Source organism: Charadrius vociferus, unplaced genomic scaffold (assembly GCF_000708025.1).
Source record: "Charadrius vociferus isolate BGI_N301 unplaced genomic scaffold, ASM70802v2 scaffold262, whole genome shotgun sequence".
NCBI classification, from domain to species: Eukaryota; Metazoa; Chordata; class Aves; order Charadriiformes; family Charadriidae; genus Charadrius; species Charadrius vociferus.
Genome location: NW_009647218.1, coordinates 3,093,912 through 3,121,046, shown reverse-complemented (window position 1 = coordinate 3,121,046; position 27,135 = coordinate 3,093,912). Strand labels below are relative to the sequence as shown.

The 27,135-nt window shown below is 36.4% G+C and overlaps 1 protein-coding gene across 2 annotated transcripts in view; it reads left to right on the top strand.

Annotated features, from left to right (window-relative positions):
- The window catches only part of HDAC9 (histone deacetylase 9), a 281,151-nt gene that overhangs the window by 232,883 nt on the left and 21,133 nt on the right, over nt 1-27,135 (top strand). For both annotated transcript variants that reach the window (XM_009879560.1, XM_009879561.1), the window contains one exon: nt 23,638-23,771. In XM_009879560.1, coding sequence (XP_009877862.1) covers nt 23,638-23,771 — 134 coding nt within the window. The remainder of the gene's footprint in view (nt 1-23,637; nt 23,772-27,135) is intronic.

The following is a 27,135-nucleotide window of genomic DNA, read 5'->3' as shown; positions in this document are numbered from 1 at the left end:
GAGCAGAGATTGGAATTCACTGTAGAAAATTAGCATCCTCTCCAGGACATAACACAGTAAAAGGCAAAGGTGAAGACAAAAGAGGATAAGTCCTTTCTTTTTTTTTTTTATGTTTCCATTTAAAGATGGGATTAATGCTTAGAGAAATACAGAAAAAAATATGAATGGACAATTCTAATGCTGAGTTGAGGAATCTGCTTTCACTTGCTGTAAAATAAGCATGTGTCAATGGCTTGGTCTATGGATTTCAACCAAGAGAAACAGAATTAGGTTGGTGAACAGTTCACCTTATTTACTGAGGCCAGGGAAATCCTTGTCTTCAGACTTTGGGGCACTCATGTCTAACTGAACACATATCCAAAACACATCTGAAGGATTCAGCAATCTTACCAGTGATTTCATTATTCCCCAGTGTTTTTAATGGCTGGCTGTTTAACTGGTGTACCTTCCAGAAAGGGCCTACCTAAGCAAGAAGTGAGGCCAATTAGAATTATTAATAAATAAGCTCTGATTTAACCTGCTCTTTCACTTAGCCTTTCTTTCTGTAAACCAGCCAGGAGAGATTTCCATTTTCCACTGCCACTCCTGCCTCACAAACAGAAGATGTGTCTGCTGGCTAGTTAACTAACTCGTGCAAGTGAAAAACCACCTGTATACTATGTTCCAGATATACAGTGCCGATCCATCTGCAGAATGCATCAGGTGCCAGTTCCTTGATTTAGGGCAGTTGCTGGGGACAGGGTGGAGGATGGATTACAATGGAAAAAAAAGAGGATCTACAGAACCATTAAGAATTATTTTCCCTTTTCGGTCGTCTTCTCTTATCTCACCTACCTCTTGTTATTTTTTCTTTCATGCTATAGTAGTGATATTAGCTAATGACAATAACTGATGAGGGGTGCAAAAAAGGTAAAATTGGTGGCATCTTCTTCTTTCAGTTTTGAAATTTGAACTTATGAAATCTTTTTCCTTATTGAAACCAAAAGACTGTCATTTAGTAGAAGCAAGAAAAGGAAAAAATATTTTTTTTGCTTAGGCATTATTAAACTTGTCAGATTACAATTTAAATACAGCAAATTAAATATAAGTTTTTAGGGCCATTTTGAAACTAATAGAGCTTGACACAGTGTTCAGCAACTTGCATGTGCCTTTCACAGGATTGGGTCCTGAGAGAAAATTGTTGAAAGACATCTCCAAATGTGGATTTCTCCATAACAAAGTGTCTGATCTTTTATAGCATCGTTGCATTGGGAATTAGGCTTGTCTTTGGGAATTTGTAAAGCCTTTGGTAGAAGAGCATGATTTATGTCTTAGAATTTAACTATTCTCTGTAATAAATAGAAATGTGCCACAAGTATTTACTTGGTTGCGCCATGGGAAAATTTTTAACATATTGTTCACAGCTTCAGAATGCTATAAAAGAAGACATGTAATTTGCAGACCGGACTATCCTTTGTGATTTCTAACCAATATATTTGATTAATATCTTTCAAGAGAGACACCAGCCAAAATGTTTACATCTCATTAGGCAGAGAAGAAGGGAGCACACACAATTTTGGTTATGAGCTTGGATGGTTCATTTCTTTGGGCTTCACATCCCTACTACTTAAGGCAGACTGTAACTTTAAGATGTTATCTCTTGCCTGTGCAAATAAACAGCCAGTTATGCTTTTTATGGTGGGTAGTTCTCAAACCAACAGGGGATTAGAAGATATTAGCTGGAGTTTGTGACTGACTTAATAAAATTGGTTTATCTGTCCCAAATATTTCACAGAGCAAACACCTCTTATCTGGGGTGATATTCTCACACTGGCCTCTTGGCCATGGACTTCAAAAGCTGATCACAGGGAGGGCTAGAGAGGCAATAACCCTTAATATAACAGTCTCTCCTGATAGGGACAGACAGGGTAAAGGTAAGGCGTCTCTGAAGTTTGCTCTTGTGTGTTTAGCCCCATGGGGTGATAAGGGGCCATCTGTTTTTTTGGTCTGCAAACTCATCTTTTTCACGCTATCCCAGTATCAAGTACACTTCAGGTCTGACTGGTATCATCACCAGCAATTCTTCACTGATCTGGAGAGATTTTCTTGGTATTTTTAGCTTTGATCCCAGGCAATTGTCTTAGTTCCTGTTGTGTTGGTTTTTTACCCAAGCAAACATATAAAATAAAATTTAAAAAATTAAGCTTGAGGTACTATTGGCTCAAAGAAAATAAATTATTAAAATAGGACTTATAACAGGCACGTTAATTATTTGTGTGTAAAGGGAAATGAGTGCTAACCCATGTGATTAAACTCAAAGCATCAATTCATAGCAGCAGTTTCAAAAAGTCACATATTATACAACACCACACAGGATGCTTGCACCTTAATTAATTGTTTAAATAGAATATCAGTACTACAGGTTCTAGAGGTTCAAAACCATTGCTTCAGACCTCAAAAATATTGTAATAGTTATTAAAATACTACCCAGATTTCTTTTTGTTGTGGAGCTCCCAGGACACCCTTCTTTCATATTTTACGATTTATCAACTGAAAAGTGATATTCCATTGCAATATCATGATTATAACAGCTTTAATGCCAACCCTTAATACCATGAAATCTGCAATAAAATGGTGCAAGTTGCCAAGACTGGCACTTTAAAAAAAATCCCTAGGTTTTTTTCAGCATTTTAATTACCTTTGTTTGTTGTTTTGGGGAGTGGTGGTGGTGGGTTTTTTTAAGGAAATTGTTCTTGCTTATGCCAACTAATTGCCATAAAATTGCTGGAAATGCAAGAATGTAGGTCCTAATCCCACAAGCTTTTACTCACTTTGAGCAGTCCTGTTGATTGAGACCACTCTGCCAACCTGATTAAGATTTGCTAAAATAAGTAATGTTTACAGGGACAAACTTTGCATTGTAAGTATTAATATGGTACAAAAACACATGCTAAAAGCTCTTCAAAAGTATATTCACATGAGAAAGCTGTTATTTAAATACTTCCTGAAGTTTTATAGAATTAACTTGGGAAGAAAAAGGAGTAGTTCTGCTGTAAAATAAATCCATTTGAAATGCATTAAGTAGTAATTTATTTACTTCAGATTCCTTCTTTTCTCTCCATCACTGATTATGATTAATATACACTAAAATGGACCAAAGGACAACTCTTGGAAGATCTTTGGAAGAAGAAACTAAAAATAAGTAGTTACCCAGAACAACAAAATATTTCTAGTTAATAAAAATTCAGTTACTTCCTGGTTTCTGTTTATGATAGTAAATGTTAGCATGAATTAAATATTTCTTTCCTTTGATCCATAGTCTTATCCCTTTTCCTTACATTCCTCTGTAAAAAAAAATGGTTCTCTAGCTATATGGTGACCAAAAACTTTCGGTATCTGGCATTGCATCCATTTAGGTGCAGTTTGGTTGTGAGGGCTCTGTCTAAATCTTTTTTTTACTTACTTAAAATGGATTAGCAATCTCTAAAGGCAAAACAAAACGAAGCTGTTCCATTTAATAGTGGAATGTATCCTTCAATAAAATGCCTGGGTTTTAAATGTGCCAGCTTCAGAATTATTTTTCCTAATGTGATTACTTAATGTTGGATATGAACTCAATGATTGTGTTGTATGGAAAGGTGATCACTCACATGTATTTCCACATAATTTATGTTTTCATTTATGATTGCACTTTAGGCATATTGTGTATGTTCTTCTGCATCTTTTTCTTATTATTAAGCAATACTCAAGGTTTGCAAAGAATAACTTTTTTTTTTTGCATAGTATTTTTATGCTGCAAAAGGAAATGATCAATTTAAAAATGGATACATATAAAAACACTAATTTAAAAATTTATATATTTTCACAAATATATATTATTTTGCAAATTTTCATATTGATTTCTTTTGTAAATTAAAGACAAAAGGCATTATTATTTCTGGCATTATTTCTTTCTGTTAATGTATAATTTCTACAAAAACAATGGAAAAATGAACAAGAATATCTGTAATTATTTTTTTAAAGGACATTGATTAATAACAAATCAAATCTAATTGTTGTTATTTGTATCTATTTTATTTCCATTAAAAATGCCTGTATCTGTAGCTTCAGATAGGACTATTGCGAAGAAAACCTTTATTTTTAGCTCAAAGTCATAGTTCCTTCAAAGAACAGGAAGCATCTTTCATGGTTCCTACATAGGAGAAACAGCTTTGTAGTGAAGTCATGTTTGAATATGACTGCTCTGTGTACTAACAAATTTACCAGGAATTTTAAGAAATTTTGTGTAATCAGCTTTAAAATAGTTGTATATTTATGTCCAATGTTTCCAAACATCTTAGCACACAAGTAGAAGTGGTAAAGTGGAATCTAGTATTGTTGAAACTTCAGAAGCCAGCATAAACAGGTTAAAATTAATTTTTCACTAACCCAAACGTTCATTTAAGCAACCTTCTTAAACTTTCATCAAGCCATGGGAAAAACAGTAAGGAAAATCTATTGATCAAGTGATGTTATTTCAAAACTTTTAATTTAATTAACAAATATGCTACATCAAAGGAGTTATCAAAAAAATTGTGATGTGTGTATGACCTTGTGAACAAAACTTTATTTTTCTAGCTGTGTCAAGTGCATTCACTGTAGCTTTGTAGAATATATATGAAGACAGTGCATAGATACTGACCCATGCGATTTTTTTCTTTTGACCCTTTTTTGGGTGTATACATTCCCACACAAAGTGCACACCTCTGGGAAATTCCCAGAATGCCTTTTGAGGAAAAACATCGAGGTCACAAAAGATGAACAGAATTACTAAGCCAAGATCTTTAAGGCATACAGAAAAAAGTAAATGATCTGAAATGTTTGCATTCACCAGGAGTTTCAGTCCTTCCACTTCATTGAGAATCACCATTTTTTTTTTCCAAGTCACATTAATAATTGAAAATTACCTAAACTGGCACTGTTTTTTATAATGGTTTAGGTTACTGATATGGAATAGAGAAGATTACTTTAAAAAACACTTAAGGACGTCTGTGCAGTTTTAATAGCTTGGGTGAAACAAAACACCAAACAGGATGCCTTTGTCCCCTTTGAACTTGAGGCATCACATGGACATGAAGCTACTGAATTCTCTGATTAGTTATGTGGTGCTGGACTCCCAGTGGCACTTAATGAAGATAAGTTTTTACGTAGTGCTTTCAAGAAAGAACGGGAAATTGAATCTGCCTGATCAAATTTAGTACTTTATCACAGACATAGTAAAGTTGGGAGAAAAGAAAAGAAGGGAAAAAAAGAAAAGAAAAGAAAAGAAAAGAAAAGAAAAGAAAAGAAAAGAAAAGAAAAGAAAAGAAAAGAAAAGAAAGAAGAAAGAGAAAAAGGAAAAGAAAAAGAAAAAGAAAAAAGAAAAAAAGAAAAAGGAAAAGAAATTTTAGGACATAAAATAAGAAGAATGTCTTCCATTCAGACCAAATAAGAGTTTCCTTATTGCGTTCTGCATTTCATGGTTAAAAGGAAAGGAAACGTGAGACACTGATATTTTTCATTTTTTGCATAAAATTTTCAAAAAGACTTATAGATGATGAGTTTTTATTATGTTTCATTACATTCAAAGAAAATTTTGTGGAACTGGCCATCTTATAACGAGGGTACCTATAACATAACCACTTTACTCATGCAGCCACCTCTAGCACGGTGCACACTAACCATCAGAACTTGTCACACCTAAGCTCAGTATTTTTAAGAGAGAAAGTGGAAAATATCTTCTATACCAAGGTATGACATATATTCCAAGCAGAAACAGAGAGGATATTTTGAATTGAGTAAATAGTCAGCGCTGCTCTAGATATATTTCATCTGAAAGACAATAGCAGTCTTTTGTCTTTGGCTGACTACTGACAATTAGAGTATCATAAACCAGATGTCAAACATTCTGTCTTGAGGAACCTTCTTCAAAATGTGCCCATCTTTCTTGTCATCTTGACTCAACTACCTAATTTAGTCCATCGGATAACCCATTCTTGTTTGGTACCCGTTTTTACTTTTTATTTTAATAGAACTCTAGTGAAAGAGTGCATCTGGGAAATATATTGGTTTGCTCTGAATGTTTCCTTAACTTTTAAGAAAACTGATGTACAGTTAGTAGACTCTGCTTTAGAAGAGTGTCAAAAATAAGTATACAATCAAGAAAGTTTAGACAAAAGGTCTCTTTCACTACTACAGGAATATTCCCTAATCTTTATTTTATTATAAATATATAACTATGTTACTGAACTGTACCTTCTGTGGTAGTTTCAGATTGATGCCTTTGGGAGATTGATCTGTGCAGATTTCACTCTTGGAGCATGTCCCTAGAGATTCGATTTTCTTTTGCTTCAATTTAAGTCTCTAAAGTAAGCAATTATTCCCCTCTCTCAAATGTCTCCTTTTTCAAGCAGTAGAGGTATTTATAGTAGCACTGTTTCGAGGTATGTCAACTGCTAATCTGGAAAAAAAAAAGGGCTTGAGAGCAGCAAATTTATTCATGATGAAGGAGAACATATTCCTGTGTTTCAGCCTGGGAAATCCCAGGTGTGAGGATGACGAGGCTGGCCATCAGATGTTGGAGCTGGAGCCGTTCTTCTGACCGGGTGTCTTAACTTCTAAAACACCTGGACAAATGGCCAAATTCCTTCCTTTCTGAGGAGCCAGCCTGGTAAATGCATGCCACTTACCAAGTTTTTATCATGTTATTAGCAAAGAAGTGCCACTATATTCGAGGGGAAAGAACAGTGGAATAAAAATGCGTTAGGGGAGACAGAGCTAAGTACTGAGCAGAGCTTAAAAGAGCTGATGATGTATGTCTTAGCCAAAGAAAGCAAGGTGCAAAGTGGGTTGATAGGATAACAAACATTTTGAATTAGAAGAAATGTAGTCTGAGGAATTATTACTGGGAGCAATGGAACAAATTTGGCATAGAAATCCCCTGTCTGCATATAATTATTTTCAAAGTTTATGAATCTGGAAATATTCTGCAAGGTATTCATAGATGAATAGGCTTTAATGCTAAAAAGGTTATTATTACAACATTCTAATACGACTTCTTCCATGTCACACATAGAGCAATCATAATTTCTACATTGTTTCCATGATTTCTGTATAAAAAAATACCCCTGCTAGCTTGAGATTTGAATTATTATGTTAGATAAAATTATTATATAGAAAATATTTTAATAAATAATTTCCTAGTAACTATATAATTAATATACTAATATTGTATTATAATATTAATATTATAACTTGCTTAAATAAAAAATAACTTGAAAACAGGACTCTGTAACCTACAAAATCTCTAGCAAGAGTAATTTTTATTGAGGTATTAACAGAGGCATAGTCAACATAATCTAAAGGCATTCATGTCTGATTTCATATTTACCTGAGAAGCTTCTAAATGAGCATACTGTGTTCACAATGCCAAAGCATGAGATGAGAGCAAATTTCACCTGCCTTGATGTAAATAGTCTTTCAGAGCCATAGATGAGCTTCCTGTCTCTAAGTTTGGCTTTCTGAACATTATACGTCTTAATCAATCCAGATTTGTCCATGACAGTCAATGTAGAGGTGTTTAACTCCAGAGACATTCGTCCTTTCTGAAAATTGGTGCGACATATGTTCTAGGGAGATTCATCTCTCCCCAGAAGAATGTTAAAATGTTTTTTTCCCATCCAGCAGTATTTGCTTTAAGATGTAGAAAGGTCATGGATTAAATATGAAATTAAATGAAATCATAAGTAAGTTTTCTGTTAACACAGACCAAGCTGCTTAAATTGATAGTTAAACTCCATAAAAGTAAAATAAACTGCAGAACCCTCTATGTTCAGTCAAAACTTTACACTAGTTCTTTGTATGGATTTTAAGAGAGGTCTTTGCAATAAGCTTACCAGTACACTTCACCGGCAAAAACTATTTTGACATCAATCCGGGTGTCTTTGTTGGTGACAGGAGATTCTATTGATTCTGTTATTTTGCACTAACCTATGAATGAGCTGGAATACAAAAATAACTTTCTCCTCAGTTGTAGCTGTCATTATTTCATTGTTAAGAGTAAGCAGTATTTTAGAAGGGGTGCGGAGATGAAGCATATGGCTAGGAGATGGTGAAGGAAAGGGAAGAGATACAGTGACTGAGGAGGTCCCCTTCAAACTCCTAATACACAGCTGTTAACCTTCCTGCAATGCCTCAGATAAACTCCAGCTCCCTTGTCAGTCCTTGCTCCTCCAGCCCCCTCAGCTATCATGAATGCCCTGCACATATCCTTCTACACATACACACTGGTACACATATATTTGGGCTGACAATTAAGAATTATGGGGTTTTTTTAATGTTCTGCTTCAAACGTCTAGACACTTTCAGGCCGTGCTCTGAAAATATATTTTGAAGGTAGACTGCCATTAGAAATGGTCTTAGCAGTACATGGTGTCACTACCTTTAGATGACACTAGTACATACTAAAATTTTCCAGAGAATGGAATACCCTACAGAAAAGAAAAACTATAAAGCCAGTTGTGGTGTTTTTATTGTTGCTTCAACAATTTAGTCCTTGAGCTGAAAGGGAGAGAGAATAACAGGAAAAGCTGGCCACAGAACAAATAAATATGGCATTGGCTTGTATTCATTACAACACATTGGACAAAAATGAACAACGGCAACTATCAGCTTTCATGCACTTCCTTGGAAAATGCCAGTGGTAACTTGACCAAAAGGACTGTGTAGACCACTGCACATGTGCAACACTAGAAGCACTAGCAGAAAAGGGCCATTTCATGTGGAGGTCCTATTTACTTGGAATATTTATTGCTTTCATCCAAAAATATCAGTTTTGCACAGCCTTGCACATTTTCTACTCTTTCAATTTTCAGAAGAATTCAAATAAACTAATTTTGCTACTGAACGGGAATGATATTAGAAAGCACTGTCCAGAGACTTGGTGGGATAGGAAGGAGAAAAGAAAGGTCAACGCAAAAGAAAAGGCTTAGATGAATAAAGGTATGTCAGAGCACAGCTTCCCATGAAAGATTATTGAGAATAAAGCTTTTTTTTAAACAAACATAAAAAACATTATATAAATCAAGAGCACAAAAGCCCTGTTTTATGATTTTTTTGGTGCTGTTTAATTCCTTTATATCTTTTTTTGCCATTGTTAAAAAACAGCCAAAACTTCAAAGGCAAGCTGCATGTGTTCTAAATCAGGACTTCAGTGCTGATGTATGACAGCACAAAAATTAAAACTAAATAAATGTGCTGTCTAAACTCCCATATTTCTCAAAAAATCTGCTTTAAAGGCTTTAAAAAATTAGAATTATTGCTTGATCTTACTTTACCAGCCATAATGTTTTCACCAGAGTAAATGACAAAATATTATATTAAAAAGAGAGAAAGAAAAAAGAGTGTTGTCTGGATATATCCGAACACCTGTATTTGGCTGTCTTGCAGTTTTGTCAGACATGCAAGGGGGAAAATGAAACTTTGCAGTGATTTGCCTGATAGGGAATATGAACTGCATAAATTCTCAGCTTATCCACTGTTTTCTGGAAGGCTCCTTGACAGTCAGGGTAAATCAATGAAAACAAGAGAGTATGTCTATGAAGGAAAGAATAACATTCCTGGTTTATCACATAAAGATGGTTAAAGAACAGACAGATTCTCATGAAAAATTGTTTGTGAAAGTTTTCTACTATTTTCTTTTCCAAATATGAACTTTGTAACAGGTCAAGTTATTATTCCATTTCATTTTACTGTCTTTGGACCTGATCTTGCTGTTTTCTCTCCTTAAGTGAAATGGCATGTCTGACTCTAAAGGTGTCTGACCAGAGTACACCAGTTTAAACTGCTCGCAAAAAGTTGCAGAACTGGGGCCTCTGTGGACTCCCTTTTCCTCTGGCATTTACTTTTACAATGGCCATTTGCTGTTCTTTTACTAAGTTGTCTTGATTTCTATTGACTCATTTGTTTTATCAGGTTGCAAAAGGGACAAGTGGCCCAGGCAAACAGGAATGCAAATGCTGTTCTCTTTAGTAAACATTTCTTTGACTTTCAAAACTCATTTATCCCATGCCTGATCATGTTCCATTTTTATTTCCTATTAAGAAATAGTTCTCGTTGAAGTTTAAGGAGTGGTATTCCTTTACAAAGATTCCTGGATATTCGTGTAGTCAAGAGAACGGGTTATTTACTAGTTATCACTTTATCTTAATTAATCCCTATTCTGTCGTAGATAAAGTTTCAATTACACATTAAGAGAACAGATACTATAGGATGTCATTTTATGAGCACTAATAAGAAATGGATAATTAAGGTTAGGAACTCAAAGTAAGCAGTGTGCGGGGAGACTTAAGCTGAACATAAATTTTGGCAAATGCTAACATATGTTTACAAACAGCATTATGAACATGAAGCAGGGCTACACTATCTGATTTATTTATTTGTAATTAACACTCCAATCAGTTCTAATAATGTACAAAAGATTGGCCATACTTCCACATAATGTTAGGAGAGGGATAACCTCCTAGTGAGTTTGAGATATTCCGGGCTGCCCCAACTTTAACCACCCAACCTAGGGATCTGAATTGAAAGCCCTTAGATGGCCAGTGGAGCCTCCTGAGGCTGACTGAAGAGTACCAGAGCTCTCCAGAAGTGGCTAACCAAAAAAACCTGTCAGCCTAAGAGAGGTTTGAAGACTCTCTCAGGGTTAATTGCAGATTTTTGGATATTTACTAAGTGCTAAAGTTGCCTCTCCCACATATGGACTTCAGAGTTTGCCAAGATTCCTCTTGGAGCCAGTTACTTTGAGATTTTTAATGCACACTACTGATACAGATAACACATTTTCATTTTTGGTAAATTTTCTAATAAAGGATTTGCAATGACTAATCAAGGAAAGGGTTTGTCACTGTTTCCATATAGATGTCACCTGGAACACACGCATGGAAATGATACGCGTGCTTTGCATATTGAACTTTTTAAAATGTGGCCTGAAATTTTGTTTATAGAAAAAAGAAATAGCAAGACTTTAAAATGCTGGGTAGTAACAAGTTAGAAGTAGAAGTTACATTTATGTTGCCTATGTTTTCTCTGCAGCCTTTTTCTTGAAGAGGCCTCAGATTTTTTTATTTGTAGCAGTCCTTTGATGATTGACAAGGGAACACTCACAGGCTGGCAAAGGGTTTTTACCTTTTCCTATTGTAGTCTCTCCTCTCCAATGAACTGCTGAAACTTGTCATTTCTCTTCTCCTCATTTCATTCCTAATTAAGATATCATCAGCATGTGAAAATAAATAAATGAAAACTTTGAATATGGATCCACTGAAAGTAGCATCAATAGAGACTCTTTCCAGAACAAGTTTTCCAGTTTGGCACAAACTTTCATCCAGCTGTAGGATGAATGAGTTGCTCACTTCAGGCTCAGCTGAAATTGTTTACACACTCTTTTTACTCTTTCTTTGAAACAGTAAATCTAGAAATTGCATATAAAAACTGTGCACAAAGGAACATTATTTGGGTTGTAAGGTCAATTGCTCTGAAGTTAGACCAAGTGAGATTTATGATCGCTTGCACAATGGAGTCCTTTTGCATATGCTTTAAGATAGAGTTGTTAATTAAATGAACATCTACTATTCTGGACCTTTGCTTTTCTCAGTATAGAGAGGGACAGGTTCAAAGTGTAGCTATAAACCAGCAACAAACACTAACTTCAAAGTTTCTGCCTAAATCTAAAAAATAGAGGAAATAAATGTTCCTCTACCTTTCTTCTGTATATCAGTTTTTTCTGTTATCCTGTTTTCTAAAATGAAAAGCAAGCTTAAACATCACGAGCTCTTTTTTAAAAAGTGGTTGATGCAAAAAATGGCCCTGAATTTCTTGTTTCCCAAATCTTAATTTTAGATTAAATAAAAATATTTTTATTTCTCTAATTGTCCAATTTGTAACATCAACCAGCAGGTCACTTATGCATTGCAACTGGCCATGAAAAGCCACAGGCAGAAATTCAGAGTGAGTTCTCATCCAAATATTAAATTGCATGGACTATATAGTAGTCCCATAGAACAGATAATAGTCATGTTGAAACAAGTTTCTTTTGAGCATTTCCAGACACAGTGAGGGGTCAGGAAGACCCAGTACAGCATGTACAAGAAGTAAAAACATCCTAGTCTGAAGGCGTCACAAGGAATATTCCCGCCTGTTTCTTGGGCAACTGAAACAGGATAGGATGAAAAAAAAGCCCTGTTTTTTTATAATCCCCCTCTGCCTGCAACCACACACCTGCACACTCACACCTGTATGAGCGCTGCCAGCTGCACATGTTGGATTTCACACCTCTTGAATAGGCAACATCCAGGTCTTACTCTGATTTGTATAGATATTAGCACTAAAGAAATGTATTTTATTAACAGCTACCACCACCAAAAATCATCTTCAGTTTGGAAATTACTTTTTTCTTTACCTACCTGCAAGCACTTGTCCTCAGACATGTTTTCTGCTCAGATCTGAGCACTCAGTCCTTGCAAGTGCTATAATAAACACATAGATTTACTGTTTGAATTCACGACTGGTATGAGGAAAAGAAAATGAAAGCTTTTTGGTTTTAATCTTTGTTAAAAAGACTTCCAGGCCATATTCGAGCTCTTCTGGGTTGGGCTAGGTGTATGCCAGGGATCATCAGCTTGAGATGGACTCACACATCACCTGGGAGAGAGACAGAAGCCACCATTTCCACTGCCGCTAGCGATTTGTATATATGGAAAGGTAGTTTGAGTTTATTTGTGAATTAGAGTAAGGCATGATCTGCTAAGATATATAAGTAGCTAAAAGGTTAGAAGGAGCAACTGCTATTGGCTCCTTGAGTCCAGATGAGTTCAGGAAACTGTTGTACATTCTCTGTAAAGTCTCTATTCTGGCTGGTAAAATGTGGATCTCCAAATACGCATTTGAACTTTAATGCGGATTTCATTCACAATTTCTAAACTTATTTTACTAGGGCTAAAAGAAGAGAAATGGTTGCACATACTTGGCCAAATTTTGCTCACAGTTCCAGAGGTATAAATCCATTGCAGCCATGGGATTACTTCCGATTTTGTCTCTGTGACAGCATGGTAGTATGTCTGAATAAATGGCAAGTGATGTGATTGCTCCCAGGGAGAAGTATCTGCTTATTTAAATACCTTAGTTGCTTTGAGTGTTATCACTGACATTTTTGCCTACGCATATAAACCTGTCACCTGAAACACACTGTATTTTCAATTCAGTGCCAGCTGCCTGTGTTTAGACCTTGTTTGAGTTAGTAACCAGCCACTGAGGAATCCAGAGTTCACTGCAGAAAAAAAATCTGAATCATGTTCCTATCAATATAGCTGTGGGACTGCCTCACCTTTCTCTGTATGTAAAGGATACAAAAGTATATCCCTGGAGAAGAATTCAGAAATGCTCTACATCCCTTTGCAGAAATAAGTTCATAAGCCTTCTCTGTTCTTTTTACTTTCTGTCCATTCCTGATGGATATAAGAAAATTTAATTACTTTAAAATATTTAGTTTCGTATTCACATTCATTTTGTTCTTGCTTATCCACTTAGTCACCCAGTAATTTCACTTACGTTCTCTCATTGTCTGTTAGACACAAATGTATGCATTTGTTATCTTGTTAAATAACAATCTCTTTTGTTAACCTAACATACACCTTTATCCTTTTCCCAAATCTCTCGTCTAATTTTTTATTTTCTTTCATCTTTCTCTCTCATGTGTAATTAATATTAATTAACTAATTAATTCCCTCTAACACAATGTCCAGCTGTAATATTTAGATTAAAAAGTGGAAAGATGCTAGAATTTTGGTCCATGACCATTTCTTTTATGAAACGAAACCAGCACTTTGGCCAAAAGTAAGAATGACTAAAAAGTGCATCCTTCTCTGCTGGAGTGACCACCGCATCCTCTGATGAGTGGAGCTCTTCTGAATTTTATATTTTTCCTTGTTGAACTTATTTATTTATCTGTAGTGAGACAGTCAAACACTTTTGTTGTCAAGGGTTTCTAAGTGGCTTTGCTACGAAGTCTGGATAATTTTTGCCCAAGCTTTCAGTTGCTGTGGCTCTGCAGCTTTGTCAGAAGGAGGAATAAATGCAATCCTGATGTTGCACTTTGGTATATGTTGTTTGCTAAGTTTCTGGAGCCACTAGGGAGCTTTGAGCTCTGACAGCAGGTTATTTTACTTCCAGTTGTTAAAACTCTGGAGGGAGAAACAGTAGCTATTCTGGTAGTAGATTTTCAGTGTCGCCATTTAGAAAAGCCAGTATACTGTTTTCCCTTGAAGAAGAAATTACTGATGTTGCTCAACAAACAGTATTTTAACATTGAATGAATGATTTTTGCCCTGTTATGAACTTCCTACTTTTAAGGAGAATGACTAAGATGACTGTGGTAATGCAGCTGCAACAACATCTGGAGTCCTCAAATTACCTTGACACTAGTTAGCTGGATTTAAGTCTGAGTGTAGCACAGAAATGTCATTGTTTGTCTTGATGTTTCTATTGTTTGATGAAGACCAATTATTTAAGCTCTGCAAGCTTCCCTTAATATTGCTGTCATGCTATGGTAACAGGAGGAATAATGGTCATTTGCTTACTCACGGATCTTGCAGAATCAGATCATTCCTGGGTCACTCTGCTCCTCACTGTGAGAAAACCCAGTAAGTAGTACTCCACAACTGCTTGTCCACCTGGAGGTATTTTTTACTCAGGCCTTGTTATGATGCACCTGCATGCTTATTTCATTGGTTCAAGTTTCTCTAAGAAAAGGTAGAAAAGCACTGGGTGAAGAAATCCGTAAGAGTTTCTGGAGCGGTAGTTCTCTAGCGGTGATTAATGGGTCGCCGCTTGGCTGCAGAAGTTCACGGAAGGACTCTTTCTGAGAACTGTATGTCCAAAGACTGGAAAGACAAGAATGAGATAGTCAATATTCTAAGAAAATATTTTATACTCATATGTGTTTCCGGGGGGAAGAATTTCTGGGGAAACAAAGAAGCCATTCCTATTCCAATTAACCTGATCACAAGTTTTATCGTACAGGAAGCCCTCTTATCCAGCAGCTGAACCTGGCCCTAATGTCTACAAAATTCAAAAGAAAAAAAAAAAAGAACAACTTTACTCTCATTCTTCAAAAAATGTACATATCTGTGATGAGGATGAGTCACATATTTCATTCTGGGGAACAGCCAATAAAAATATCTTCTATGTATTTCCACCTTCTGTGCATCAGAACAAAGTGGCGTCACTCCTGCCTTCACCTGAGTCCCATGCAATTCCCCACCACCTTTTCTTGTACTCCCAGCAGGTTAAGGCTCTTGCAAATTCTGCTGTGTAATAACATGAGTGACAAGGTTCTGACATGACTTCTCCAGTTGGGAAGAAAGCTGGGTAGAGCCAACTATGTCATTCGAGTGGTAACTACAGTTTCTTTTACTCTGTGGGGTTTTACCTGCCATTTCAAGGCATCTGTGTGTCCTTTTAATAGTATGAAAAGGGACAAAGGGGCTGTTGTATGGGTTGAAATCACATCCTTAATTCTTACACATTTTTGTAATAGAACAGCATAATAGAAAGTTGCTCAATGTATTTTCCTTGGAAATTGCAATTAATCAGAATACTATAAGGAGTCAGACCTCAAACCTAGTTTCAATACCATTTCCTTTAGTGAGTTTTACACATTACCTTTTCAATAAGTGGTGACAGGCAGTGCATTTCTGGGTGATTATAGCATATGTCAGGTGGGGTTAACGGGCACAAGGCCAGAAGGAAAGTGAGTAACTACTTGAGATGTACAGTAATCCCTTAGAAATGCACTGCCTTATTCCCTCCTGATATTATAAAATGATGTTTATTAAACAATGTGATCCAAATCCTGAGGAGCACTAGACCTCTGATACTAATACTGAGTTCACCAGGAGACTTGATGCCAAATTGGTCAGGAAATAGAGTATTTACCTCAAGTCTATGCACCTACAAGAACCCATCCCTGATATGCTTATTGTATCTATGTCCCTAGTCTTGCAATGATGAATGATCCACATCTGGAAGCCAGGTCTTTAGATAATGGCATCTGCTGATTAACACTGGCTAAGGAACTAGCCCTTAATTTAGTGCGATATGTTGATGTGGCAGAGTCAATAAATGACTGCAAATAAAGTGAGAGCCTTAATTTGTAGACACTGAGAAACTGTATATGTTGGAAGGATTGCTTAGTCCATGCTGCTTTTCTTGGCAGAATTTTGTAGACCATCTTCAGAAAATGGCAGTCAGTTCTCGGCTTCTGAGTGATGGGCTTTAAATCAGATCCTTTGTGTTAGTCTCTTGGGTCAATTCAAAATTAACTGACTTGGCTTTTCATCAGTTAAAAAAAGAAATAAGGCTAGATCTTCCCATCAGATTGTTTTCAGTCATAACTCAGTGCCCACATTTCAGCTATACTCATTTAGAACAGCAGAAACTTTGCCCCACATATTTTAAAAATGTGTCAAGTTGATTTTATAAGCAGTAGCATTATAATAAACTTCTCCAAACTTAATCAAGCTTACTGATTTATTTGGATAGTCAATAGTAGTATCTGATTTTCATTCCAGCATGGATTAGAAACAAATTCCTCATACTTTAAACTATTTTTTTTTTATCAGACGTCTTGTTTTCTAGCCAACCCCTTACTGAGTCTGGACTCAGATTTGGAGATATAATCATTTGTAATTTGTAACATCAGATGAATATATTATATATCAGTTTAAATCAGGCAACTTGATAAGACTTGGAAGAAGTTATCATGATAACAGTACTACTACTTGCACTATCAGCTTGGCAGAGTTCACAATATGTGGGACAGATTTTCAGTAGATAATTATCAGTCTGATTAGGTTATCCCCATAGAATCTCTTTAGAGGGATTCTTAGTGCCCAGGGGAAAAAAAAAAAAAAAAAAACACCAAAAACCCCAAAAACCAAAAACCCCCAAACCCCATGGAGAATCCCAGCACCACCCAGATGAAGCAACAGCCTTTTTCAGAGAGCTCTGAATCTGAGTTTCTGGAATGCCACCTCGCTGTTTGCAGTTCTTGGCTTCTGCTTTCTGATGTAGAACAGCTAAATGTTTCTGAAAAAAACATTGAAGAACTCTGGGACAGATAATCCTGCTGCCTGGGCAGATTTACTTAATGGAGGTTTTACTAAATAGGAAACAAAATTAAAAAAAAGGAGGCAGGATGGCAGGACAGTGGAGACATTGGTACTTGGGCCAGGTGTGGGATGTGGTAGATGTGAAGAGAATGTGAGGAAACTGAGAAGAAAGGAAAGTATGAAGAAAATAGCTAGTAAGAGCAGGACTAAAAACATCCAGCCAGTTTTGGGAATATCCAAAGGCTGCTGCTTTGACTCTGGCAGCTGAAATCTGTGGTTAAATATTTTCCCTCTGAATCCACGTGACAGCATTATAACAGGTCTAAAACCATCATCACTATTTCGCACATCGCTATGACCTTGCCTGGATGATGCAAAATCCTTACTCCTTACTGCTTGGTAATACAGGGTACAAAAGAAACCCTGTCTTTTTTTTTTTTTTTTTGCATGAATGAACTGGGAGAAGAGTTTGGGTGAATCTTCTTCCTCCATGTGTTTCCTCTGATGAACATTTTGTCAGTTGGTCAGTTCTGCCATTGTGCCATGGAGGTGTGTATGTTCCTCATTCCCAGATGACTAAGCAAATGCAATGGACTATATGACCCACTTGGATACATACATATCTCGAGAGAGTTGAAGACGCCCAGACCATGCTACTGAGAATTGCAAGGTGGCCTTTTCCTGTAGTGAGACGGGTTTACATTCTTTGGCTTTCAAAGAGGTATCCTATGTATCCTTGAGTATGTACTTAACAGAGATTTAATAAGTTATGTTCAATGTAGCAGCTAAAGAGCAGCTAATTATGAAAAACATATTACTGTAGAACTAACAGGCATGCAATAAAAACATCTATTACACAAATTGTTAATCCATAAAAATGTGTTCCTAAGACCATTGGTATTTATTTAACGTACAATTACTGTCTAATTTAATCTAAATTAAATGCCTGCTTGAGACATGTAATTTGAAGTGTTACTGAGCTTCCTTCTCCAGTATTAGAAGCAAGAAATCAGCAGCTAACGCCTGGAGGCCACATCTCTACCATTTAAATACAGGTACCTCAACACAAACATTCGTAATTTCAGCCATTGGAAAATGTTTTTCATAAGAATGTATTTGGCATTAAAATGTCCCTTTCCCCCTCACTCAGGGCCACATCCTGTTAACTGAGTCAAACCTCTGACTTAATCCAAATGAAGTTTTGATTGAATAAAAGGTCCTGAATTAAGACCTGAGAAGAAAACGTGTTTTCTTATCATAGAACACAAGCTTTGCAAAATGTTCTAGCTCCTGCCAGTGCTGGAAGGGTAAATTATCATTTGACTCCTGTATGGACATATTTATTTAGGACACGTAGCCTGATGACTCAGGAAGTTATGTAAAAACTGACCCAGTTAATTTTAGATGCTGTTGTTGGAAGAATATCAATGAAAATTAATCAAATAGTCACGAAGGAACCACAGGGAAGGAGCACAGAACACTGGTGGGTAGACTTTTGGCAGCAATCATCGCAACAGTTTTAATAAGAGGAAAACACATTCTCAAGTAAATTAGAGAGTAATGACATGATTAAATGGTAAATAATAGTTAAATACATGCTTGGAGGTCTAGGACAGAGACTGTGGAGTTTTTGTGTTTTGCATGTATTCCTCTCCAGGATTCTCCGAGTAGCCAGAGGAGCTCACCAGAACTCTGCCTGCAATTTAGGGTCAGATTGTAGCTTTTAAGATGCTGAAGCCGAAAGAACTCTTGAGGCCCCGCTGCTGAGGCTGAGAAAGCTGAGACTTTCTCCATTCCAAAGCTTCGCCAGCCTCTTGGTTGTCAATGTGTCCTTGTTCCTCCACCAGCCACCTCCCCTTAGCAAGGGCCAGCGCCACAGCTCTGCTCTCCTCAGCTCGCTGTCACCCACAAAATGACTGTGCAGGAGACATCTGCTCTCCTTATGTGCAGTGGGGGAGAGGGGAGGGGTCTGTCTTCTGCTGAGGCAGGTTTAGCCCCGGCTAACTGGGCGTTTGCACATTTGCTGGCGAGCAAATTAAGTTGCATATATCACTGTTTATGCAAACAAGGAGTGCTGCGGTGCTGGCTGGGAGCGTACCCCATCCATATGGTTCCTTTCCCTGTCTGTTGAGGAAAGGATGTGAAAACAATAACATTCACAAGTTGCCTTCATTCTCAAATGTTTCTTTGTCAAAATGGGAAGTTGTACATACAAACTCTGTTAGCTTTACTTCATCTAGCTGTAATACACAACGCAGTTGTGTGGTGAGTCCGTTGGAGGGGCACTGGCCTGGTTAAGAGGTGTTTCACCTGCTCTCTCTTTGCCACTTTCCATTTCAAGTTGTCAGACTAAGGATACCTCAAAATTTAAAATAGAAAATGGAAATAACTCCGGGTTCTCTTTTCATAGGGTTTAACATTTTTCTTGGTTTTCAGCACGTCCAGGTAGAGTTGCTCCAAAAAGTTGCTCCAGCAGCTTTGATCAAATGAGGCAGAAACTTCACCTATGTTATTTCTTGCTGTTTGGTGGAACTAGGAGGAGCACACGGGGAGCTCAAAACCACCAGGGTTCTTAATGTTATACTGGGACATCAGTCCACTAAAAACTGAATTCCTTGCTTATATGGTAATTCAAGTGATGAGCACACTGTGTCCTTCAATAACAGCCTGGCAGCTTGCTCATGAGTATAATCCAGTATTAATTTTCTCTCTTTCTGCCTTCCCACAATAGAATATTTTCTTACATAAGGCTGAATATTGTATCTCCTCCACTAATAGCACTGGAGGAGGGGAAAGGGTGTAATTAAAAAGTAAGTGTTCTTTTTTTGTTTCAAAAAATTATATTTTTACTTTAAAGGCCAGCAGATAACAGGTCATCTACTGTGTATTTCTCCAATAACATGATTTATAATGGTTTTCATTTTAATCTGGGTTTTTTTTTGCTTGGATGTACAATTGTGCACCCACAGCTTTTTATCAGGAAATGTAAATGAATTGGTGAGTAGGATTTTCAGAAGTAGTTAGTAGTGTTTTAATGCTGTTTCTTAGGTAAATTGAAGGTCTTTACTAGGATCATAGCAAATGAGTATTAAGTGCTTTTGCAAATTCTACCCTGGATGTCTAACTAGTGGATCTGTGAAGGTGAAGGAAACAGGTACTTTTAACATTTAAATTACAGAAATTATGAAAATAATAGTTGACGCAAACCCATGCTCGCGATTTCCTGGCACACTTCATGAGCCTAATTTTAAAAATTTCTGCTACTTCTCTGAAGTACAAATTCATTGAGCACATTTGATTTGAGAAATACCCCTGTATGTATAATCTTTTCTCACTTATTGACTGAAAAAATTGGATTTTTAAATAATATTTTTTTTATTATAACTGATTTGTGACATTTTTACTCATGTTTATTGACACAAATAATTGTGGATACAGCCAGGGCCCTTTCAAGCCCAGATTAATAGATGCCTGTCATTGAGGCAGGCATTCAGACTCTAAATTGCCTGACGGCAACTGTGGCCTCAAAGAAGTGATGCCCACTTGAGGCTGGACTGAAAATCAAGCACTGATGTTTTAACATGACGTTCGATTTTATAACTGAACTTTTTCTGTTTTTATAAAATGCCTCTAATCTGCAAGTGTTATGCACCACTGCAAAGGCATACAGTCTTAGAATATGGCGAATCCAAACAAAAAACACCTTTCAAAGCCAGTATCACAGCTGGCACCTTTGCCTGCAGGCACAATAGAAGGGCCAAGAACGGCTGCTGATTTCTAGAAATTCATGTGAGCTGGAAGTTGCAGGATTCAAAATGCTTGTCTGACTCCTTTCTCACCTTAGACTTGGTCAGTGGGGTGTCAAATATATGCTTGATTTCCTTGTATCAGGGGAGATGACCGATTTCTTTTCATGGTGGTCGTTACTATTTTCTTCTTGTTTTTCTTAATTGTTTGGCGTAAGCTACAGTCCATCTTAAAACCATTACTTGACTGGGACTCCTTTCTTTCCATTTTGTTACTTCTGCACTCCAGGGGATTTCCTTGAGGAAGCTAATAACTTTCCTAGGTTGCTGCGGTGACACAGGATCCAAGTTTCTTTGTGAAGAATTTCCATAACACATTTGGTCACTGGTGATGTTGGTACTGTTAGCTAAAGTTATTTCCTCCCTTTCTAGCAAGTCACCTTTACTTTCTCCAGGTAGTTACACTGAAGAAAAGCCCCCGTCATGTTGATTTTGTCTGGCAACACTTACTCTTGTTGCTGTGATTGCTGTTGGGAAAGATATTTTCTGTATGGCTCATTGCATGGATCCTGACTCAGCCAGGGACAAAGATTATAACAATGATACTAGGAAAATCATTAGGAAACCAAGCAGACAAACTAACATTGTAACAATGTCTATGAGTTTATTACCTACGGTTGCCTAAAAGAAGAAAAAGGCATTGAGAGAGTCTTTACGTTTATTGCCACACATACCTCAGAAAATTACGATGTGGCTGTAGTAACATTTGCGGTCATACAAAATTTTCAAAATGTGCAGGAGAAACATGGTAGAGCTTTCCCTTCTTCACAGAAGCTGTATAACATGAAGGATAATGGTGTCTTAAAAGTGCTGTTGGATTTCTTACAGACCCGAAGGGTAAGTTGTAGATTTTGTGGATGTGAGGAGTCTGCGCCTGTTCATTCTTCTTCATTTCCTTTAAATGCTGTACGTACGACTCACTTTACACTGCTGGCACTCTCTTATGATCCAAAGATCACATGTGTAACATGCAGAGAGAAATAAATCCTGTAGGTAAAAGAAAGTAGAAATTGGCTAAAGATCAAAGGTTATCCTCATTCCACTCCTTCCTTCACTTTTATTATCCTGTCTAAATTTGGCCTTTTGTAGAGAGGATTGCGTGGTGGTTTTTTTTTTCATGAGGAAAGGTTGAGCTTAAATGAGAGTTTAAGATTTTATTTGTTTTTCAACCCCGTATGTAATTTGAACCACAGTGTAGTTACTTTGCTAGAATCAAACCTGCAGTTCTCAGAGGGTACAGAAGATTGTGGAGTGGCTAAAGGAAACAATATTTCACCTCAAGAGTTCTGTGATCATCGATAGATTAAGTGGCAAATAGATCTTTTTTCTTTTTCTTTTTTTTTTTTTTTTTTTGTCTGAACAGCTAAACCAAATCTGATATCATTAAAGTCCGTATTCTAAAAACAGTTGGGCATCTGCTTAACAAGGTGCTAAGATGTAAACGGAACTAATTGAGGCATTGCTTTTTTGCCAGATCAAGCCTTAAGTCTGTGTCTTGGAAAATTCCTCTAGAAAATAAGTTTGTAATTTTTGTAGTTTTTGATTTTTGATGACTTTTAATTTTTGGTTGATTTTCCTGTCTTTATAGACCCCCAAGCTTTAGCAGGTACCTTCTAAATGATTTATTTAAGGCTATGAAATGCACTGGAATGAGTAGTGATCATCAGTAGAGCAACTAGAGCAGACCCAGTAGGAAAGTTAAGAACAAGATGTGAAGGGAAGGCAACTCAACAGTTTGAAAGCTTTAATTATCTTTACTCACTTAAAGGAGATTAATCAAAACTAATAGCTGTCCTATCATTCAAAACTACCACAAAACTTCTCTCCAAAACCTTGTCTCCAAATCAACATTTTTTTCATTCATTTTTTCTTGTTGCTCAAAATGAAATAAATTTATTTTACATGAATCCTAGATAAAACTTTGTGGTAGTGTTTATGTTGCTATAGATCACCACATAAAATGAAATACTATCATTTTTGGCTGTGGTATAGAATTGCTTAGAACATGGTTGGTCAGGAGTGAGCAATACCAGTAGAGATATCTATGAAGTTCTGGACTGTTTCAACTTATACTAAAACCTTGAATGAAAATGAGTGATCCAGTTGTCTGTGCTGCTTCCAAACCCACCTCACAATAGAGGTAACATGTTTACACTGTTTTTCACTCCATAGTTGTGTATTATACTCAAACCCCAACTACAATAGAAGAAACAATTTGTAAACACAAATTTAATTTGAAAAATACAGTTAATTTTAATTATAGTATCATAGTTTAACTACAATTATTTGTCATATTGATGCCGTAATTGACCAGGGTTATAACTAAATAACATGGGTATATGTTACATTGATGTGCAAATAGGAAGAGAATCTGGGGTGATAATGGTTAATGATGGTAAGAAGAGAGACAACCTCACTTTTCAACTAATCTCCAGCTATTAGGGGTCAGCATGAGGGGCATTATCTCACATCTGCCTCCTACAAAATTCCATATACCTAACTCCAAAGCATCTGGTGTGGGCCATAGGCAGAAACAGGATACTAGACTAAATATATCCCATGCTCCCAGTGCAATATCCGTGAGCTTTCTACATTCTCATGCAGCAGATGTGAAATATGCCAGTAATATCTGTTCTACTTTAATTATTTGCACTACTGTATTTGAATACCAGGTTTTGGTCACCTAACCAAGCAATTGCTGAAGCTAGCGGATGGCCGTGTTGTGCTGGCACTGGAGGGAGGACATGACCTTACTGCCATCTGTGATGCATCTGAAGCCTGTATAAACGCCCTTTTAGGAAATGAGGTAAAACATAAATCATAGTAAGTGGAGAGAATGATCCAAGTTTGCTGAAACTGCTATCTTTGATTTTCTTTTAGTAACAATAGCGTCAGTCCTTTTTTCATTTGGTATAACACCCATGCAATTTGAACACGTCTTAGAAATGAACAGACCTCAGATGAGCTGGTTTGGATAAATACCTCTAAATTAGACGATTATATAAATCCTTTAGTATTTACCTAAATCATTCCCAGTTCTGAGTAAGATTTAATACCTCAAAATTGCTTTTGGTGATGGTGTGCTGAATACCAGACTTGATATCACCGGTAGTCATTGGTGTGCATATCATCTATCAGGATGAGACCTTCCAGCCAACTGTCATGGAAAAAAATGGCTTTTGCAAGGTATCTGGTAATCTTAGGAGTTGGATATTGCAAAGACATATTTTTTTGCAGTATTTTGACACTTCAGCTGATGTATAAAAGAACCTATTTCAGACACTTCTGAAATTGAAGAACATTAATAAAATGTGTCCAAGACTTCAAAAAAATTTTAAGTTATAAATGGAGACCCAGGCTGAGCTGTATGTAATTTAAATGGAGTCTCTAAGATTTATCAAACACTGTATATATTATTTAAAAACTTTTGAGAGTGGACTATCAGATTAAGTAAATATGAGTATGTGCTATTTATGTACACAAACACAAAATAAACATTTGTGTTAGCGAAAATTTGTTTTGCTGTCCACTAGAGAATATCTTTTCTCCTACAAATATGCTGAGAAGAAAATAAGCTTGCTGAAGGTGCAGCCAAAATCATTTATGAAAGTACAAAAGCCTTTAATATAAATTGTGAATTTTGCAAGACCTTGTTATGAAGTGCAGTGCACTGTGTTATTTTTTTTTCCCCAGGGAAGTGCTATATAATCTACATAATAGGTATATAATCTCTCCAATCAAATGTATTAGTGCAAAATTGCAATCTAATCTGCCAGTTCCCTGCCACTTCAGGACTTCATACCTATGTGAATATACGTGAAGTAATGCATCTTCTGATGGATATTGCATAGAAGGATTTTCTAAATGTTCTTTTTAACCTTTGCTTTTTGTCTTTATAACCCATGAATAAAAATATTTTTATGCTTATTATTATTTTTTACATTAAACATGCAATGGATAAAGTGATAGTTTTTCCAAAATCATTCTCAAAAATGTAAAGAAATAGACATGTCCACACACACACACGCCAAAAAAAAAAAAAAAAGCAGCTTTCATTGGGTTTTATGTACTATCACCTTTGACAAGTCCCGTAAGGAGAGTTTTCCAGTGTGGTGACATACACTATTGAAATAGATGCTCAGCTCAGTGTTGGTCTTTTTCTTTAGGTGTTGAAATATGGATTACAAAACCTAACTTGAGGCATTTGACAATCTTAGTAAATACAGTGTTGCCTTCCTGATCAGCTGCCATTCCAGGGCACTCTCATTGATATCTTCTTCCCCGTAGTAGTATCTTATGGCATCTGTGGCTTTCCATAGCCCATCTGAACCCATTCTCTAAAATTTGCACCCTTGTGGGAGTAATGCAAACGCTACAATGCTGATGATATGATGTCTCTTGCTCTGTGTAGGCGCCTGGGTCTTTCTATCCAGTTATGACCATTTGGTGGTGCTACCCATTTATGAAGACTTTCTTGTTTTGTTTTAACACTGTATCACACCCAATTTCTCTTTCTGCAGTCACTGACTAGCCACTAGGCAAGAAAAACTACCAATTGTGAGAAAAAGGAATGGGATAAGTGTACTGGAATAGAGATTTCCTTCCATTTTATTTTACAATAGCTAGAGACCAGGAAATTAGGTAAATTATGAGTCTATCTGTTTGCAAAATATAGCAAAGCAAATTTTAGGAGAGGAAAGAATTTAATAACTGAGAATGAATACAAATGTAACCACACAGTCATTTTTAATTCACTTGTAAAAGAACGTGATCATTAATAACTTGAAACATCTCACGCAGTAAGCATTATTCTCATGTGCTCTTGCTCACAGCTTTGTCTTCAGGGACATGCATTAAATGGTCTGGTGCAGCAGAATTTGAAAGAGAAAATATGCTGTGGCTGCTAAGAAGAGAAAAATACTCCAGAGAGGATGTTGTTACCAACACTTCCATGAGAAACTGATGTTTGCTTAAAAGAATAAGTAAAGGTGTTGCCGAGGAATAGACACTAATGAGGAAGTCTGATACCTAGTTAGCAGTTCGAAATCAGCACATCTGTTGACATCTATAGATTTATGGCAGTCTACACCGCATGAGCCATAGCATATACATTGCTTGATTTCAGCACAATGTTCAGGAACTTGCATAGCAAATTCAAAGCGCGTTCCTGCCAAGGATAGAAAAAAATTGTTTTTCTTCAAACAATCAATTATTGTAATTTGAGGATGCATTCTTCCTTGAATGCAATTCTTTACAGGTGATTAATAGGATAATTATAACTTATTATCTGCCCTTCACTTTTACAAATAATAGTATGTAGTGCAACCCTTGTGTAAAAACATTGGCAGGATGAACTTCATTTTCTAACCACCACACATGCAATTGAACTCAAATTAGAAAGGTTGGGAAAGGCTGTTGTAAGGTACTCTGCAGTTTGTCAGATGTATTTATTCATGTGCTGAGGATTAGAATTCATAAACATTTTGCAGGGCTTTTTGAAAACTTTTTCTTTTCTTTTGTTTTTTTTGGCCAGGACTCGTCAATACAGAAATTCACTGCTTCAGATGTTCTATCACCAGCAGAATAACATTTTAAAAAAAGAGTAATTGTAAAACTAGCCACAACTTCCAACTTTCATGGAGAGCTGGTCTGACATGTAGAGCTAACATCAAACTTACAAGTTAAAAATGCTTTCTTTTCTTAATTTGTCTCTGAACACCAAAAAAGAACACAGATTGACATTCAAAATAGATATATTTTGCTCTTAGTTACGTGTGGCCTGTAGCACAGTGATCTGTTTTGCAAGATAACTCTTTACCCTTCTCTTAACAAATGCAAGTGGAGCCACTAGGAAAAGAATACACTATCAAGTTAATCTTCTTTAAATAATTTGAGCATGGCACAGGAAATTCCTGCATACAGTTGTTGATTTTGAAGACTAACCAAAAAAACTATTAAAAAGGTCTCTTTTTCTTGGAATACCTCAGAATTTAAATGACCTATCAGCCCCATCTATGTGTGGTCAATACCTCTGAGCTTTGCTGCAGAAGTACATTTGAACAATAATTTCAAATTTTGACAGAAACACAAATGCGATTATAATTGTTGGTTTTCTCTGATTGGAGGTACTTTTATTGATAATTGTTTCTTTCTAAGACCCGATTTCCTTA